At 35.0% G+C, this 19,973-nt stretch overlaps 1 protein-coding gene across 1 annotated transcript; it reads left to right on the forward strand.

Annotated features, from left to right (window-relative positions):
- The first annotated feature begins 1,687 nt into the window (after positions 1-1,687).
- On the forward strand, positions 1,688-19,226 carry LOC149790338 (acetylcholine receptor subunit beta-like). Its single transcript, XM_089973451.1, has 7 exons — positions 1,688-1,825; positions 6,139-6,272; positions 11,290-11,334; positions 11,728-11,840; positions 13,713-13,951; positions 14,556-14,849; positions 18,366-19,226. Exons 2-7 carry the CDS (start codon positions 6,237-6,239, stop codon positions 18,803-18,805), a joined length of 1,167 nt encoding a protein of 388 aa, XP_089829577.1. The 5' UTR covers positions 1,688-1,825; positions 6,139-6,236; the 3' UTR covers positions 18,806-19,226.
- Positions 19,227-19,973: the final 747 nt, after the last annotated feature.

Here is a 19,973-nt window from a genome sequence, read left to right on the forward strand (position 1 = left end):
ACATTTACTTCAGTACCTTATACTGCTGCTAGGGTTCTGATATACTTATTTTTGTTACTGATACTAATAGTACTACTAGAACTGATTTCTTTTCAATTATGCTAATTTAATAACATGCTAAAATTAGTTTATATGTCGTAAAATCTTATATATATATATATATATATATATATATATATATATATATATATATATATATATATATATATATATATATATATATATATAATTCAAAATTTATGTTTTCAATAGTTAAAATTATATTTTGAAACATATTTTCAGCAGGAGAAAACAAGTGTTGAATTTAAGAAAAGAGTAAGCAAAGAATCAGAAAATTAATTTTATAAAGTAAAAATTGCGTAGTATTATAAAAGACAATTTTATACACAACAGCTTGCGAACAGTCGCTCTTCTATCTTATTTTTTAATAAAAATTCTCATTTTTTCACGCTAGTATCTACAATCGATAACTGAGACCGTGAAATGACAAATTATATCAAACGTTTCTGCCAACTATGACAATACGTGGGTTAGCAAGTCTTTATTTCTAATAAATATTTCTTTCTACGATAGAGCTACAACTCGTTAACAGAAACTGCAAAAGGATATTAGGGCCAACTACTGATCTCAACGTCAATAACGTAAATAACAATGTCAAATAGGAGCACGAAAACATGATAATAATAGTAATAATAATAGTAATAATAATAATAATTATTATTATTATTATTATTATTATTATTATTATTATTATTTTGTAACGAATGTTGCACCCACTTGCCTAGATTTGATTAACAAATATTGATAATATTAGCACGCAGTAAACAAGTGGCAACAGATAGCGTGAGTCTTATCTCGTTCGAATGAATATTGATTTAGGAGTATAATTTATTGAATCTGCGGTAGATCAATGAGTAAATAATACTGAGGGAGAAAAAAATCACATACGTTATACATGATCATTACAGGAAAGGCTTAGAATTACAAGAAGTTTTTGTCTAAATTATTCTCAGATACAGACTGGGAACAGTCATTTCAATCTCTGTGATTGATTAGGCTGAAGTTTACATACAGCAGATAATAATAATAACGTTACCCTTCATCCCTAACATCTGTACGATGGATGGTTTTCTTCAAACTTTTGGATGACATTTTGCCTCAGAACATGACGAATACCGCGAAGGACTTCAATGAACAATTATGTCACTTTAATTATATATAAGGGGGGAAACGGAGATAAACGTTTATTTCTCCGTTGATGGGGGAACGTACATGTATTTTACTGATTAGTTGTCAATATAGGCTTAAACGATGATGGTTGGGTATTTATCGATGTGGAAATTTTACCTAATCACTCACAACATTACGATAAAGTGCGAAGGAAGGACTTTATGTTAATGTTGTGAGTGATTAGGTAAAATTTCCACATCGATAAATACCCAACCATCATCATTTAATCCTTACTATTCAAATTTCGTCCTTTCTTTCATCAAATCAACTTATTCCATCAACAATGCTTTCCAATTTAAGTAACGCGTATTGACTACTGTCACATTTACGGTTATTCAGAAACGTTATACTTTACGTATTAGACAATGGCTACCGATGGTTTCAACACAATGAGTTTATTTACAACAGTCTTGTTCAATTTTAGTCCGTCCCATCTGCTACGTCAGATGACCATGACCTTATATAATAACAACTGATACGGGATGAACTAGTGTGCTAAATTGAATTTCCAATCAAAACTTAAATCGTATTGGATTTTATCATTGAACAACATGGACATATGAACAAGATGATGATATCCCTTACTAACATAAAGGTAACAGTTAAATAAAATTTATACCGGAATAACATTTTATATCATTCTCAACAGCGTTTATACTTGTGAAGACCTGTTCAGTGATCTAATATCAAATGAAATGTAACTACTGCCACAGTTACGTTTATTCGGCAACTTCATACTTTGCATCATAGACAATGGCTACCCATGGTGTCAGCACATTCATTTTCATATATATACAGGAATAAAATTTTAAATCTTTTTTATCAGCGTTAATACTTCACAAAACTCAAATATATATGTGAAATTAAATGTGCAGTTGTTAAACGTAGAGTTCCTCGCAAAACCGGCCATATGTTTTGTGTGGTTGCATGGTTGAGTGCTGGAAGGAATTGATGACTACACATCCAAACTGATTTAAATTAGCAAAACAATCACTTTTATGGATTATTAGATACAGTTTTCAATGGTGTTAGGTCACACTGGTGGAGATGGTAGTTTTACCATTTAAAAACTTGATTCAGTCTTTGAATAATGGTGGAATAAATATTTGTTTGTATTTTTGTGTAAGTGATCATATTCACCATACCACCAACACCCACACACCATTTTTAAATAAGCAAACAAAATTAAAATAAAAAAAATATAAAACATTACCACTGAAAACGCCAATGGCCCATTTTGTGTTTCGTTTAGTAGCCTCTGAGTATTGATTTATTTCAATAGCTTTTGTAAGTCCTCAAATAATTTATCGAATCTCGTGTTATATCCCTCAGCGTTCTCAAAATTGACTGGCCCATTTCAACGTGCTGTCAGTGTTGTTATTGTGTATGGCATGGGTGACTGAGGGCATGGGGTGCAGTTTGAGGGAATTTATCAGTCTCTGTTGTTCTGTTTCATTTTCAGCATTTGTAACATCCATCGCTTTATCGTCAAATCCATCTTAATCTGCTTCCATCGCTGCTATTATTTATTTTAACTCATTGTCATCTAATAGTAAAATAAAACTCTGCAGAAAATTGCAGTGAAATATCAGCGTAATCGGCCATTTTGTGCGACTATGTAGCAGACGAACGCCAAGTTGCAAACTATGCATTTCAATCAAAGAATATTTGAAAAAGTATAAAAAGAGTATAATTTATATTTATTTGCTGAATAAAAAAGTTTAAAAGATGAAGCGATCGCTTCACAATGACTTGTCTGCAATGTTGATTTATACTGCAAAAGTACAAAAACCCAAAGTAGTCCCAGAATTTATCGATACGATAAAAACCTTCAGATCATTGTCATGTGACCGTTTACAGCCAATCGTATTGCAGAAAATCCGTTTTATTTATAAAAAATGGAATTATTATAAAAACATATATATATATATATATATATATATATATATATATATATATATATATATATATATATATACATCGATTGAACTGACAAGTATTCATTAAAACAATTTCGTTCTTCACAACCATTTCATTAGTACAAATACTTGATCCTTTTGAAAACGAGATCTTTTCCTCGTTTCAAATTTGCTTGATTAAACAGGAAAGATCCTTAATCGATTAACAATTCAAAAATGTAAAGGAAAGAACCTTTCATCAACACACAGAGGGAACAAAGGGTGTATATCCAGTTTGTTTACGTGCGCTGTCGTCATAAAATAAAATTTATTTACCTAGTACTGACATGATTCAAACATATGATCTTCGTGGTGGTAAATAATCGATAGGTTTAAATAATGTGTGCCTCATACGAACTTCAAAGAGAAAATTTGGTTGATAAGGGACAATTAGGATACGTTTAATTACACCCAAGGTGTTCAGTATCAAGATTAAAATCAAGAAATTAATTCACGGAAATATCCGAGCATTTTTTGTCTTAAAGCTGAATGTAAAATTGTGTTTCTTACTGGAACCTCGCGAGAAATTTTTAATTTTTTTTAAAATAGAAAATGTTCGTGCAACTGGAAGTACAACAAACTAATTGAATTGCATTAACATCTTAAACTTCTGCGTGTGGAAGTGGTACATGATTGTATTCCTTATTGAATGTTAGAACGTATACAGCATTTGAATAGCGAACTTGTTTGATGAATCACATTTTAAAAAAATGTATACTGCTGAAATGTCATGAAGAAGAAACAACGTAGTATATGATGGGCAGAGCATCTTATCCCAAGAGACGGTATAGAGTAATTCCTGTTGAAATCACAATGATATTCCTAAAAGAGACGGTATAGAGTAATTCCTGTCGAATTCACAATGATATTCATATAAGAGACGGTATAGAGTAATTCCTGTTGAATTCACAATGATATTCCTAAAAGAGACGGTATAGGACGGTATAGAGTAATTCCTATTAAATTCACAATGATATTCCTAAAAGAGACGGTATAGAGTAATTCCTATTAAATTCACAATGATATTCCTAAAAGAGACGATATAGAGTAATTCCTGTTGACATCACAATGATATTCCTAAAAGAGACGATATAGAGTAATTCCTGTTGAAATCACAATGATATTCCTAAAAGAGACGATATAGAGTAATTCCTGTTGAATTCCCAATGATATTCCTAAAAGAGACGGTATACAATAATTGCTGTCGAATTCACAATGGTATTCATGAAAGAGACGGTATAGAGTAATTGCTGTCGAATTCACAATGGTATTCATGAAAGAGACGGTATTGAATAATTGCTGTCGAATTCACAATGGTATTCATTAAAGAGACGGTATAGAGTAATTCCTGTCGAATTCACAATAATAATCCTAAAATCATTGCAGTTGTTTTCAGTTCCAAATGTTAAAATGGGTCATTACTCTTGTAAACTATGAAAGACAGAATCACTATAAAGAATTTTTATATTTTAGGAAAATGTAACTTTGACGTTTCAGAAAACCATGTACTGAAATATGTTTGAAAGTTCACTTTATCTAATGTATTGAAATGGACCAGGAATAAAAGTCTGTGATGCTTTTCGATAAAAAGAAAACGTAGAAAATGCTTGGATTCTCCAACCGTTTATCGTGGCCTAAGTGGTTAATGCGTCCGCCTCGGATATGAGAGGTCGGGGTTTTGAACCCCAGGCGAGTCATGCCCAAGACTTAGCAACAGCCTCGCTAGGCGCTCAGCATTCAGAGGTTAATGTTAGGACTGGTCGGCTGGTGTCAAGATAATGTAAAACTAGGTGGGACATAATGCCATATGTCTGGGGCATAATGCTCCAGTGCTACACATCACTATAAACTGCCACACCGCAAACGTCGTGGCGATATGTTTGAAAAGTAGTTGAAGCTATGTTAAAGATCCTAATAGCACATAGACACACAGTCACAATAAAATGTAGAAATATATGGAGTCTCCTAACTCTCTTGACTTTTAGTATCTTCCATTTAGCGTCTGTACGAGAAACATGAGGAGGTAATCTACTATATCAGATCTCCTAAATTCGAATAGTTGTCACCGATTACATTTTTTTGAAAATAAAAAATACACTTGCAACTTATATGTTATTATATTCACCTTAATTTCAAAGGAAAAGCTTTCATTGTATATAAATTCGCACATTAATTAGCAGCTGTCGCTATCTTGGATATATATATATATATATATATATATATATATATATATATATATATATATAGAGAGAGAGAGAGAGAGAGAGAGAGAGAGAGAGAGAGAGTTTTGTTTGAACTAATGAGATATATTGGAAGAACATTCCCAGTTTATCATTGTAATTAACTTCAAAAGAAGAAATTCACAACATTTGAAACATAGCAGTGCCTTTAGGTAAAAGTAAATGCATTATATTATGAATAATTGAGTCGAGACCTATAGCCGTATTTATAAGTATAATATATGTATTTTTCTGATAATATTTAGATAGAATGCATTGTTCATTTGTAAAGCATATGTTATTTTTTTACGAAAATATTTAGACGCGATCTAAAGCGGTGTTTATATATAAAGTAGATGTGTGTTTTGTGATAATATTAAAATGGGATCCACAGCAGATGTAATAAATCATCTATTAGAACGTTTCAGATATTACTATATACGTTGCCACTTGTTTACTTGCACATGGAGTCAAAACTATACAAGAGTGCGCATCGTTGTTATATTCTACTACTAATAATAAAAAAAAATAATGTTGTCTATTCATATCAGATATGCGTTGAGAGTTTGGTCAAAATAATTAATTTGCTTAAAGTTGCAATACATATCGATGGACTGAAGCCATACCTGGCATTTGGTGTTATAAAGCAAAGATAAGTTACTGAATAACAAACCTACTTTATACCTTATGTTCAAGGTCACAATCATTAATTTACTTATTATTATTATTAGGCCCTAGCCCTTACACCACCACTCTGGAGACGCAGCTACGAAACAATCTGTTTACTGACTATGATTTATTACAAAGACCGAATCAGACCGTGAATGTTATGGTTTCTCTCAGTCTTCTAACCATCAACAGTCTGGTGAGTACAGTATTCGTCTGTCTGTCTGTGTGTTCTGTTTGTTGGACGTATTTTTTTTATATTCCTAACACAATTTATGAACAATGAAGATTACGCCAATTTCAGTTATGAACAATACGTTTAAGGCATTTTCGTGCAAGTTATTTCATGTCACATTGTTAAAAAATGTTTTATAACCGAATTTACTAACTGAACATAGACGGAAGAGCCTTAAGAATGTCGAAATGAAGCTGTATATCTGTATCAGCGTATAAACTCCTCCAATTCCCAATGGTTTTATACTTTTCAAAATTAAGATTTGTATCTATTGTCAGATTTATGGTAATATAATAATCACAATAACAATGTGGATGATTGATCAGGTGCTCACAAAAGATACACAAGTACATCCACATTTTACCGTGACCAAATGCACACACAGATACACAAGTACATCCACATTTTACCGTGACCAAGTTCTCACACAGATACACAAGTACATCCACATTTTACCGTGACCAAATGCACACACAGATACACAAGTACATCCACATTTTACCGTGACCAAGTTCTCACACAGATACACAAGTACATCCACATTTTACAGTGACCAAGTGCTCACACAGATACACAAGTTCATCCACATTTTACAGTGACCAAGTGTTCACACAGATACTCAAGTACATCCACATTTTACAGTGACCAAGAGCTCACAAAGATAAACAAGGACATCCACATTTTACAGTAACCAAGTACTCACACAGATACACAAATACATCCACATTTTACAGTGACCAAGTGCTCACACAGATACATATGTACATCCATATTTTACAGGGATCAGGTGCTCACACAGTTACACAAATACACCCACATTTTATAAGGATCAGGTGCTCACACAGATACACAAGTACATTCACATTTTACAAGGATCAGAAGGTCACACAGATACACAAGTACATCCACATTTTACCGTGACCAAGTGCTCACACAGATACACAAGTACATCCACATTTTACAAGGATCAGGTGCTCACACAGATACACAAGTATATCCACATTTTACCGTGACCAAGTGCTCACACAGATACATATGTACATCCACATTTTACAGGGATCAGGTGCTCACACAGTTACACAAATACACCCACATTTTATAAGGATCAGGTGCTGACACAGATACACAAGTACATCCACATTTTACAAGGATCAGAAGGTCACACAGATACACAAGTACATCCACATTTTACCGTGACCAAGTGCTCACACAGATACACAAGTATATCCACATTTTACCGTGACGAAGTGCTCACACAGATACACAAGTACATCCACATTTTACAAGGATCAGAAGGTCACACAGATACACAAGTACATCCACATTTTACCGTGACCAAGTGCTCACACAGATACACAAGTATATCCACATTTTACCGTGACGAAGTGCTCACACAGATACACAAGTACATCCACATTTTACAAGGATCAGAAGGTCACACAGATACACAAGTACATCAACATTTTACAAGGATCAGGTGCTCACACAGATACACAAGTATATCCACATTTTACCGTGACCAAGTGCTCACACAGATACACAAGTACATCCACATTTCACAGTAACCAAGTACTCACACAGATACACAAGTACATCCACATTTTACAGTGACCAAGTGCTCACACAGATACACAAGTACATCCACATTTTACAGGGATCAGGTGCTCACAAGGATACACAAGTACATCCACATTTTACCGTGACCAAGTGCTCACAAAGATACACAGGTATATCCACATTTTACAGTGACGAAGTTCTCATACAGATACACAAGTACATCCACATTTTATAGTGACCAAGTGCTCACACAGATGCACAAGTACATCCACATTTTACCGTGACCAAGTGTTCACACAGATACACAAGTACATCCACACTTTACAAGGATCAGGTGCTCACACAGATATACAAGTACATCCACATTTTACCGTGACCAAGTTCTCACACAGATGCACAAGTACATCTACATTTTACAGTGACCAAGTGCTCACACAGATACACAAATACATCCACATTTTACTAGGATCAGGTGCTCACACAGATACACAAGTACATCCACATTTTACAAGGATCAGGTGCTCACACAGATACACAAGTACATCTACATCTTACCGTGACCAAGCGCTCACACAGATACACAAGTACATCCACATTTACAATGACCAAGTGCTAACACAGATACACAAGTACATCCACATTTTAGATTGACCAAGTTCTCACACAGATACACAAGTACATCCACATGTTACAGTGACCAAGTGCTCACACAGATACACAAGTACATCCACATTTTACAGGGATCAGGTGCTCATATAGATACGCAAGTACATCCACATTTTACAAGGATTAGGTGCTCACACAGATACACAAGTACATCCACATTTTACCGTGACCAAGTGCTCACACAGATATTCAAGTACAGCCACATTTTACAGTGACCAAGTGCTCACACAGATACACAAATACATCACTTTTTTACAGGGATCAGGTGTGCACAAAAGTTACACTGGTACATCCACATTTTATAGTAATCAGTTCTTTTTTATACAAAAGATACACAGTTGTTTCGAAATCTTAGAGTGAGCAGATGTTTACAAAAGATACGTTTTCCGTTTTCCTACATGGTACAAAGTTATTTACACACAGTTAAAAGGAACATACAGTATTTTCTTTGTCCATATTAGACAGGTTGTATTTAGATGTCTTCATATAGATGTGATTTTTATGCACACGTTTATGCACACGTTTCCTGTAAAACAAAGTTGTCATTGGAACAAGAATTGGAACAAGAATTGCGTATATATATATATATATATATATATATATATATATATATATATATATATATATATATATATATATATATATATATATATATATATATATATATATATATATATATATGTATGTATATATAAATGTTAGGGATGACCTCCCTCGATTGTATGGCTCTGTGTGAGTGGATAGATAGAACATCAACAGAGAACTGAACAAGACTATATTTAACAGCGGCAACCCCAATTCAGTCTAAGTTATGTCAACAGAATTTATATAGCAGTGTCTAGTTTGGATTTATTTCATCAGAATAACGAGTGGTGAAAAGTGTTCAATGTCCATGACTGATTGAATCACCTTCCTATCAGATTTGTGTTGTATCACATCTTCCTATTCTCTAGTCTTCCTATTCTGAATGCTTCATCTCTTCCTGGACTTCCTAGTCTTATGTTATGAACAAGTCATCTCTTTCCGGACTTCCGTCTTTTGACTATCCTGTCTCTTCCAGAAGGTTGTTTCCTTAAAAGACAAAATTATCCCATAATATACGGATCACTTTTTATATTTACATAAAATTCCCTCACTTACGTTACTCAGAAGCATAACTAGCTATCCAAATACTGCATAAATTCTGACCTAATTCGGTAGATCGTCACTCTCGCTTCATAGCGACCGACCATAAATTAACACGTCAGCGGTGTATCTAACATTACCGTATCTCTTTACATACGCTACCACATGCTCGATTACTGTTGCATACAATTCACAAAATTCTGGATCACAGCAATCCTTAACCTACAAGAGCATTCAAACATTACAAAATCAGATATAAATATCTAATTATCGTTAACTCAAGATAATCAGTTTTCTCCTAACAGACAAAATAAATTATTTCATATAAACCTATGAAATCCTACACATATGAAAATTTGGATCGCACACAACCCGTCAACTCTATCAATGAATCAGTAACTGTAAAAGTAAAGAGAGAAATTGCATAACAATTCTAGCATCAACATATTTCTACGAAATTGAATAAACGGTATATAATATGGATCCTAGTAATATCAAACACATTTGCAAAAAACAAACAATCAAAAATCCCAGCACTAAATATGCATTTTCTTACAAGACAGCCACCTGGTCCCCTTTTCTTGTTTAACGAGGTAGGCACTATTCTTTTTTGGGCTTCATCGGCGTAATATTTACCCTCTGTCAGGAATTTTCGGACTAAAGAATTTCGACAAAGTCGTCACTTTAAATTCACATTACCTACAAAGTGTACGCCTTAATTTACTCTGCCCATTCGTACGCAGAGGTGCTAAAATTTTTCCCAAGATAATCATTTTTTCGTCACATTTTAGAGAGCCCTGAATCTCTAGACTACGTTGACCTTCAACTTGCCTTTGTAAATGTCTATTTGACATGGGTACCTGTCAAGCGGTTAAGGTTTGTAGCTCAAATGTTTACTTTCTCAGGACAGCATTGCAATACCCCGGTCAAATCTCAATGAGTCGTAGATGCTGGCCTTTCAAATGTACCACAGACATGGGGGCGTTAGAAGAAAGATCGAAGTGACCCATCACAAAGACTTTTCTGGCTTAAATGTGATTAATTGTACAGCTCAATATGTATTCAACTTTATGGTTCAATGCTTATTATAAATTCGACACTTTACACACACACACACACACACACACACACACACACACACACACATATATATATATATATATATATATATATATATATATATATATATATATATATATATATATATATATATATATATATATATATATATATATATATATATATATATATATATATATATATATATATATATATTGGTTGTGCTGTATGTACATTGTACAGGTCACATTTTTATACAGTTGGGATATATATGTTTGTTTTTTATATATTGATATATTTTGCATGCATTTGACCATTACTGCGACGCAGCATTCAGTGTTATATTGCTTTGTTCTTATATGATTTGATTTTTAATTAGAACAAATTTGATAGTTCGCTGAAAACATGTGTGGCTTAATGAAAATATATATTATTATGTATCAAAGCAACAGAATATTTTAAGTTTCACCGAATCTATAATCTTAGTTCTGTTCATTAGTCATTATAATTTATATGTAAAGTCTCGACGTGTTTGCGTAAAATCTATAAATGACCTTAATTCTGTTTCTTTCAGGATATTAAAGATCAGAAGCTATCTTTATCGGGATATTTTTTTATGGTAATATTTTCCATTACTCACATATTCTTCGTATATGTATGTATGTATGTATGTATGTATGTATGTATGTATGTACATGTGTGTGTGTGTGTGTGTGTGTGTGTGTGTGTGTATGTATGCATGTGTGCATGCTTGTCTATCTTTTATCTATCTATATCTATCTATATATATATGTCTGTCTGTTTGTATATCTATATATATATATATATCTATCTATCCAATCATCCATCCGCATGTCTATCTACGTATGTATTAATCTATCAGATTTGTGTTGTGCTTTCTAAAACAACTATAGATTTACCTATGCTCACATGTAAGTTTGAAGAGAAAATTAGAACTAATATATTTTTAAGACCACGCGTGATCAGTTGTCTAATGCCTCTATTATTTCAGGTATGGGAAGATTCCCGTCTTAGTTGGAACGGCAATACAACATATGACAACATACGTTTTATCTTCAGTAATGAGAACTACATGTGGAGACCTGCCGTCATTGTAGAAAATTCGTAAGTTAACACTTCTTCAGAAAACCTAATTTTTCTATCACAAGAAAAGGCCTGACAAAATCGCTGCAGGTTTCTTTTTCCTTCATTTTTGTAGAGTTTTTGTAAAGATAGCATTTGAATATGTATGTTAGTAACTAAGTAGTAAAGTTTCTAAATATTATAAAATTTACAAAATTCAGTGGAGCAGATACAGTGAATGAAACGCCCAGTTAAATACCAAATACAAAAATCGAATGACATGCTCAGAATTAATTGAGATGAACCTCATTACCAAATTGATAGCAATGCATGTATAAAATATCGACATAGAAAAACGGCATAAATAATTCCTTAATTAAATAGTCATGCAAACAACGAGAAAGCGCAATTTATATATTGGAGAAACATTGTCAGCTGCAGCAAGTTAAACAGCATCCATTCATAAGCAGACTTCCGTTGCTGATAAAACGAAACTTTTTACATCGTCTTGGTGGTGCCCTAGAACAAATGTGTGCAGCTTTTGTTTGTGACATTTGACATATAAAAATAAAATTTATTTCTTAAAGCCTTCCGCCAGACCGTGCATACGTCAGACCGTGCATCTTTTAGACCGTATGCATCCGCATGTTGTCATTTTAGTAATTGTTGATCTGACTGGATCAGTATAAAACCGCATTATTTTGAACACGTTGTGAGTTCATTGCAGACATAGGTTTGATATTGATTCTAAAGATGAATTTTGTGCTAACATGGTGTGGTATGGTGCATTGTTTCATGACTATGAATATATGCTATTCACATAGATTGAACGTAGCCGACAGACTGAGTAGGATTATAATCTGTGATTGTGTTACTGCTATAATTAGAAGACCTTATATGAGTTTTCATTTCTTATGAAGTTCATGAAACAAGCTACATGCAATGAGCAACTTGCAGCGCGTGGCTAGCTCAGTTGCTGTTTGCAGAATCCTGAAATGAACTTCATGTTTTGAACCTTCATCAAAGGTTATAATACCTTGAAACCTGAAGCCTGTCACTGTGCCCAGCTTCTGACCATTCACTCTTATTTCCTGCCACTCGGGTTGATTATCATTGGCTTGGTCTTTTTAACGCTGCTTTCCATCCCCTACCTTAGTGATTCGTGGTTGAGAAGGTTCACTAAGGTTTCCAGTTCTTGTTCTTCTACTGCTAAGCCTTCGACATTATCAGCGAAGCGCAGGTTGGTGATTGTTTTCCTCCAACACTAACACTGCCACCATGGTCTTCCACGGCATTGGACACGATCCTATCCAGGTAGATATTAAACAGCATAGGTGAGAGAAGGCACTCCTGTCTGACTCCAACTGTGGATCAGAACCAATCTGCTCTATTGCCATTCAATGGGACTGAACTAATCTCCTTGTCATACGTGTTTTTTATGGTGCTGATTAGATTAGTTGTATATCCGCATGGATATCACAAGACGGTATCTAGTCGAAATATGTGAAAATATGGCGAACTGTTTTATGACGCGAATAAGATAAACTGTATCTGATACAAACTGTTTGAACGCTAAAGAGTTACGTATACAAAGGGCGGTAGTTCAAAAAAATCGAAACTAGTCTGGTGGCGTATATGTTATGCCATTCTTAAAAGTGAATAGAGAATTACAGAGCGACGAGTCAAAAAGTAAATCTAAATTTTGTTGTTTTTCATGGATATTGTAACGTGTCCGTTATTATTGTCTGTCGCTAGATGAGGTGAGAATAATACGGGATTTCTAAACTGTTTCATGCCCCGGTAGATTTTAGTCACGAACAACATTTCGGAAACTTGGACACGTGCGCTATGTATGGACGCCTCTTGAATTACCACGCAACGGTCTCTGATATTTTATTATTTTTATTTGAACAGTGTAAGCGACATGTCAGTAATTAGTGATGAGCACACTTTTATGCGAATCATCAGTGATGGCCATGTTGTATGGACCCCTGGTGGAATTTACGAGATCCATTGCGACTGTGACGTCACATATTATCCTCTTGACAAACAGACATGCAGCCTGGTGATGAGCACGTGGGCTTACACTTCACGAGAAATATCTCTTGTCCTGGGCAGCGAGGCTGTTCAGACAACCTACTTCTCCGAGAACGGTAATGTATAAAATTGGTCAGAAACAAATAATACATGTACATTTTATAATTAGCGCGAATTGTCAACACTAAGTACTTTTTAAAGATTGCTGACACAGGTACATCATTTCCGCTACTTTTAACCCTTTTTCTTTTTTTGTAAAGTATTTACACGCATAGGCATTGAACGCTGATCATGCTCAGTTCCATTCAATTTAATAAAGCATGTGCGAATATTGATCCATGGCCAAGTCTCCGAAACTACAGTTCGTACGGATCGCTTCCAATAAGTATTAACTTCAGTGCGATACAATGGCCTTATTTTAAAAAGATAATACGCCAAGCTTTTCCATAAAGCAAATCCATGTTTGAGGCCACATTCTGGAAACCATCTAGTCAGTAAAGAATTTGAAATAATGTAAAGTTGACAGAACAGGAATTTGATATCTTTGAAAGCTGTTAAAGTCATGCGAGTTATGAAAATGTATTTTAAAAAATTATGACATCCTATAAACGAGACTGTTATTTTACATGGATAATGAAGTCGAATGAGTTAGTTTCAAGTCAATAAGAACCATGCATAAGCATCTCCAAATTTATCGTAGCAGAATGTTTTCTTGTACAGGTGAATGGGAGCTTTTATCTGTGTCTGGGGCAGCGACCTCCTCTACCAGGGAGTCGCAGAGTTTTTCACACCTAAAATTTATCCTGACCCTGAGAAGGCGCCCTCTGTTCCATATCCTGAATACCATTTTACCGGTAGTGATAATGGCGACCCTGATCGTGATGGTGTTTAAACTTCCCCCGGAATCTGGTGAAAGAATCGGCATGTCATTGACTGCGTTACTGGCGTATGCCGTGTATCTGTCGCTGATCTCTGACAACATCCCAAGAACATCGAAATCTGCATCAGTTCTTTGTAAGTAGAGCGGAGAGGGCGTGTGAAGAAACACATACATGCACACGTGGTTAATTTAGATATAACCAATGTGGCAAAAAAGAATGTGAAAGAGAGCAATCATAGCGTATAACGCTTAATATAGGCATGCAATCTCAATATAATTAAATTCAGGTCCTGACGTTACGTTCATTCCCTTTGTTTCGACGTCGACTCCATATGTTTTGACGTCGACTTATTATGCTTCGATCTGAAACGTCTAATGGATGTCAGGTCTTAGTGGCTTCAGAACCTATTAATACTTAAAACAATGTTCCAAGTTACATAAATCCTTGTTCTATACAGGCTTTTTTAATTTACTGCAAACAAATTTAATCTTACACACTTGATCTTGCGTGCGATACAGCTGTTCAGTCCGTATTTGCGTATCACACCCCCAGATTCGAACTACTTAATTGCTTTGTTTTGACGTCCCGACGTTGATATTTGTTTAATGATGTGAACCGAAATGGTATAAATCCCATTTGGGTTTGATTTTCATTCATACAGTAAAGCCCAAATATTTAGAAAGCGTAAAAAGGGGTATTAATAAATACAAGACAGCATTTGTGTTTGTTCTGAGTCGCGTGAAAGAACTATTTTGATATGTCACATGGATACACACAGGCCTGACGGCTTCCATGTATCTCTGCCCCATATCAGACTCGTTCTATTCGCTGACTCAGAGAAAATTGCGTATGCTGTTGTTGTTGTAGGGTTTAACGCGATTTTTCAGCACACGATAGGCTATACATGGCGGCCATTATTAATGGTGGAGGAAGAACCCGGGAAATCCCCGGAAGGAACCACCGACCCACGAGAGGTCAGATGGCAGTGATCCGTAACGGAGAGCGCTTTAGACCACTCGTGGCCCCAAAATGCGTATGCAGTTTTGTGTATCTTTTGTTCATTTGATAAACTTCGAATTTTTTCGGAGAGATCGAGTAAAACCAGTTTACTGCTAAAATGTTTACACAAACGTTTGATTGGGCAATCTAAGTGTCATTTGTCTAAAGCGTCCAGTTTTTTCCAGCCTTATGGCGTAGACTGACGTACTTTAGGATGCAGCTAAAATAAAATAGATAAATTATATATCGTAATGATGACCTGACATCAAATAAAGCCAAATATAGATTGCTGTTCCGAAACTCTTCCAGTTGTGATCTCTGTTTTACTCCGTTATTTTTCAAAGTCTTTCCGACTCTAAATGCACACGAGTGAATCATTAATACCGCCTTAATGGTTGTACGTCCACGCTATATTTATGGTGAGGGATGTGATAAGAACAAGTTCTTAGATCTCGATGGATTGATTTCTTAAAGACTTTCGGTAAAATAAGTAATAAAGGGGAGGGGGTTCAAAAAGAGCGAGGCCACTGTTAAGAGGGACATATTTTACACGTGTTACTGTGTATATGCGTATCACCCACCCCCCCCCCCAGATTCGAACTACTTAATTGCTTTGTTTTGACGTCCCGACGTTGATATTTTTTTAATGATGTGAATTGAAACGTCATAAATCCCATTTGGATTTCATTTGCATTCATACAGTAAAGCCCAAAATATTTAGGAAGCGTAAAAAGGGGTATGTAATAGATACAAGACCGTATTTGTGTTTGTTCTGAGTCGCGTGAAAGAACTCTTTTGATATGGCTGATGGATACATACAGGCCTGACGGCTTCGACGTATCTCTGCGTCATATCAGTCTCGTTCTATTCGCTGACTCAAAGAAAATTGCGTTTGCTGTTGTTGTTGTTGTTGTAGGGTTTTACGCCATTTTTCAGCACACGATAGGCTATACATGGCGGCCAGTATTAATGGTGGAGGAAGAACCCGGGAAATCCCTGGAAAGAACCACCGACCCTCGAGAAGCTACTGGCATGCTTTCTCACATACCCACCTAGGCTGAATCCGAGACTCGAACCCACGCAGACAGAAGTGAGATGGCAGTGATCCGTAACGAAGAGCGTTTTAGACCACTCGGCCACTCGGGCCCCAAAATGTGTATGCAGTTTTGTGTACATTTTGTTCATTTGATAAACTTCGAATTTCTTCGGAGATATCGAGTAAAACCAATTTACTGCTAAAATGTTTACACAAACGTTTGATTGGGCAATCTAAGTGTCATATGACTGAAGCGTCCAGTTTTTCTCCAACCTTATGGCGTAGACTGACGTACTTTAGGATGTAGCTAAATTAAAATGGATAAATTATATATCGCAATGATGTACGACCACATTCCGCCTCAAATTTATTGCTTTCGAGCTTTGATGCACAAAGGATGTTTGGTGTGTGTGTATATATATATATATATATATAATATATATATATATATATATATATATATATATATATATGTGTGTGTGTGTGTGTGTGTGTGTGTGTGTGTGTGTGAAATCAAAATATGTGACACTCTCCTGTTGCAAAAGCATCCAGGAAAATAAAGCCATATATAGATTACTGTTTTACTGTTCCAAAAGTCTTCCAGTTTTGATCTCTATTTTACTCCGTTATTTTCCAAAGTCTTTACGTCTCTAAAAGCACAATGTGAATCATTAATAGGACACACGGTACTAATGGAAGAACTGTGAACCAGTCTAGAAATTTTAGTAGAAATATCTTTTGAGAGCTTATCCTATATGTAATTTAAAGAAATACAGACAAATTTCTACTGATGCAATTTTAGCATTCTTACAGGCTTGACTCAGGAGTACTCAATTATGAAAGTAGCACCCGATTCATTTGGTGCAGAATCAATAACATGTGTTTCATGTACATGTAAGTAAACAAAATGCCGAGGGTCATATGGTGTTCTCCACACATAAGCTGGCACCAAGGTTAGATGTGCATGGAGAATTATAGGTCTCATCATCAGCACCCAGAAATTTTAAGTTATTGACCTTTGAATATGATATTGTTTCCATATGTTTACTATTGGAGTTGAATTAGTACCGTGTGTCCTAATACCGCCTTAATGGTGTACGTCCATGCTATATTTATGGTGAGGGATGTGATTAGAACAAGTTTTTAGATCTAGATGGATATATTTATTAAAGAATTGTGGTAAAATAAGTAATAAAAAGAGCGAGGCCACTGTTAATTGGGACATATCTTACACGTGTTACTGTGTGGGACAGATGTCGAGTTATCTGAAATACTTTTACCATCGATATGGAAAACAATGACCAACCATTGTTCTTCCCTCATTACATTAAACTACTTTTTCTAATATCGATGAAGATGGTGTCAAAATTTGCTCCTTATTCTACAAGAGTTGAACAGGAAAATCAAACTCAAAATCTTCACAGTCTATGACTGCGTTAGAAACATGCATCTCCCGGAATGTATTTTCATACATATGATAGCTCTAGATCTCTGCTGAGTTTCCGTAACGCACGTTTACTTTGAACGGGAGTTTGGTGCTCAGTCTCGATTATACGGGTCATGAAATCCCGAATTATAAAACTGAGTAGATAAGCGATTCTCTCTTTCTTTCAGCGATTTACCTGGCCATCGTCCTGTGCCTCAGCGTCCTTACGGTCATATTAACCATTGTTGTCCTTGACCTTTATTTCAACATCGAAGAAGATGATGTCCCAGTCTGGCTAAACCGATTGACGCATCACGTGCTGATCAAATTCTCGTGCTGGAAGAGAAACACGTGCTGCAGACTGAAGATGAAGGTCAAACCAATAGAGAAGGAGCACGTAATCTCATCTAATAATGACATAACAGAAGTAACAGCCATAAATGCTGTCGACATTGCATGGGGGATGAAAAGGGAATTGGACACAACAAACACGGAGCAAAGCAAGATTCCAGAATATACATGGAAGGAGATAGCACTAGTAATTGACAAGTTCCTGCTGACTTTGTTTTCGATTTTGGTGCTGCTAACAACAGTTATCACTCTCACACTTCTTGGGACTCAATACTAACGAATACGCTGCGATGCAACTAGTATGTTTCCTGAGATTCTACTAAAATTACATTGCGGGTCCCTAATGGATATTTACTTTTTGTGTCTCTTAAATGCATCTGAATGCAATTTGAGCGACTATAACATTTTCAGCAGTAATTAAAATTAAAGTTAAATATATAATGTATCAAAGTGAAGAATTGTTTTTTTTTTTATAACGCAATTCAAGATCTTTAAGTGTGTGTGTGTGTGTGTGTGTGTGTTTTCCCCGGGAGCTGCATCGGTTTCTTCAACAACAACGTTTGTAAGTACACACATTTGTCATTGTAGTTGTGTCACTCTTTTCATAAGAATATAATTATTGCGTCAATGGTTTGATCAATGTCAACGAAATTGTTATTAACCTCTGAGTAGTTACAATAATTCCGACCATTAGCTTAAGTCAATGTAAAGAAAAATGATCCTTAGAAAGTGCATAGGTAGTCTGTTTTTTTTATTGCAGTCAGAAATTATATCATACAATATATTATTTAATTACAATTACACATTCTACCATGACATGTTTACCACCAAGCAAAACAAGACAAGACAAGACTTTATTTCACGCAGGTTGTAAAGTCCACAACATATGAGGGATGCAATAAAAAGAACATGAATACAAATATAGCTTGTGATGTTATTACACATGAATATAAATATAGCTTGTGATGTTATTACACAATGCTTAACACGAGATTTTGAAATTCTAAAACGACATTCTTAAAACCTGCAAATATTTGTAAGATTCGTACGTTAGGTGCATTCATTAATTAATTATATTTATAAACTTTAGTCCTGGAAGTTTAACAATGAGGTATAAATTGTTATCTTTCCTCATGAAAATTCGAACATGACACAAGATAGTAATATGCATCCCATATTTCCTGACGGAGTGTGCAAAATCCTTCTTTATGAGGAACATTAGCCACCTACCAGTTTCAATCTGCAGTTCGAAATTTTATTAAGGTTTTTGATGTATGTTTTGGTAATGAGAAATCGATTTTTTTCTTCTAAATCCAAACTAATTATAAATAACCTGTAATTAAGACCTTCAGATGATGTATTGATGTTAGCTGCCAAAGCTGGTATCTATTGATCTTTTTGTATTTGTTCCACTGAATTTGTTGCCATTTAACTGACACAATTCT

The sequence above is a fragment of the Sinohyriopsis cumingii genome, chromosome 10 (genome assembly GCF_028554795.1).
Source record: "Sinohyriopsis cumingii isolate HCF-2022 chromosome 10, ASM2855479v2, whole genome shotgun sequence".
Classification (NCBI taxonomy): Eukaryota; Metazoa; Mollusca; class Bivalvia; order Unionida; family Unionidae; genus Sinohyriopsis; species Sinohyriopsis cumingii.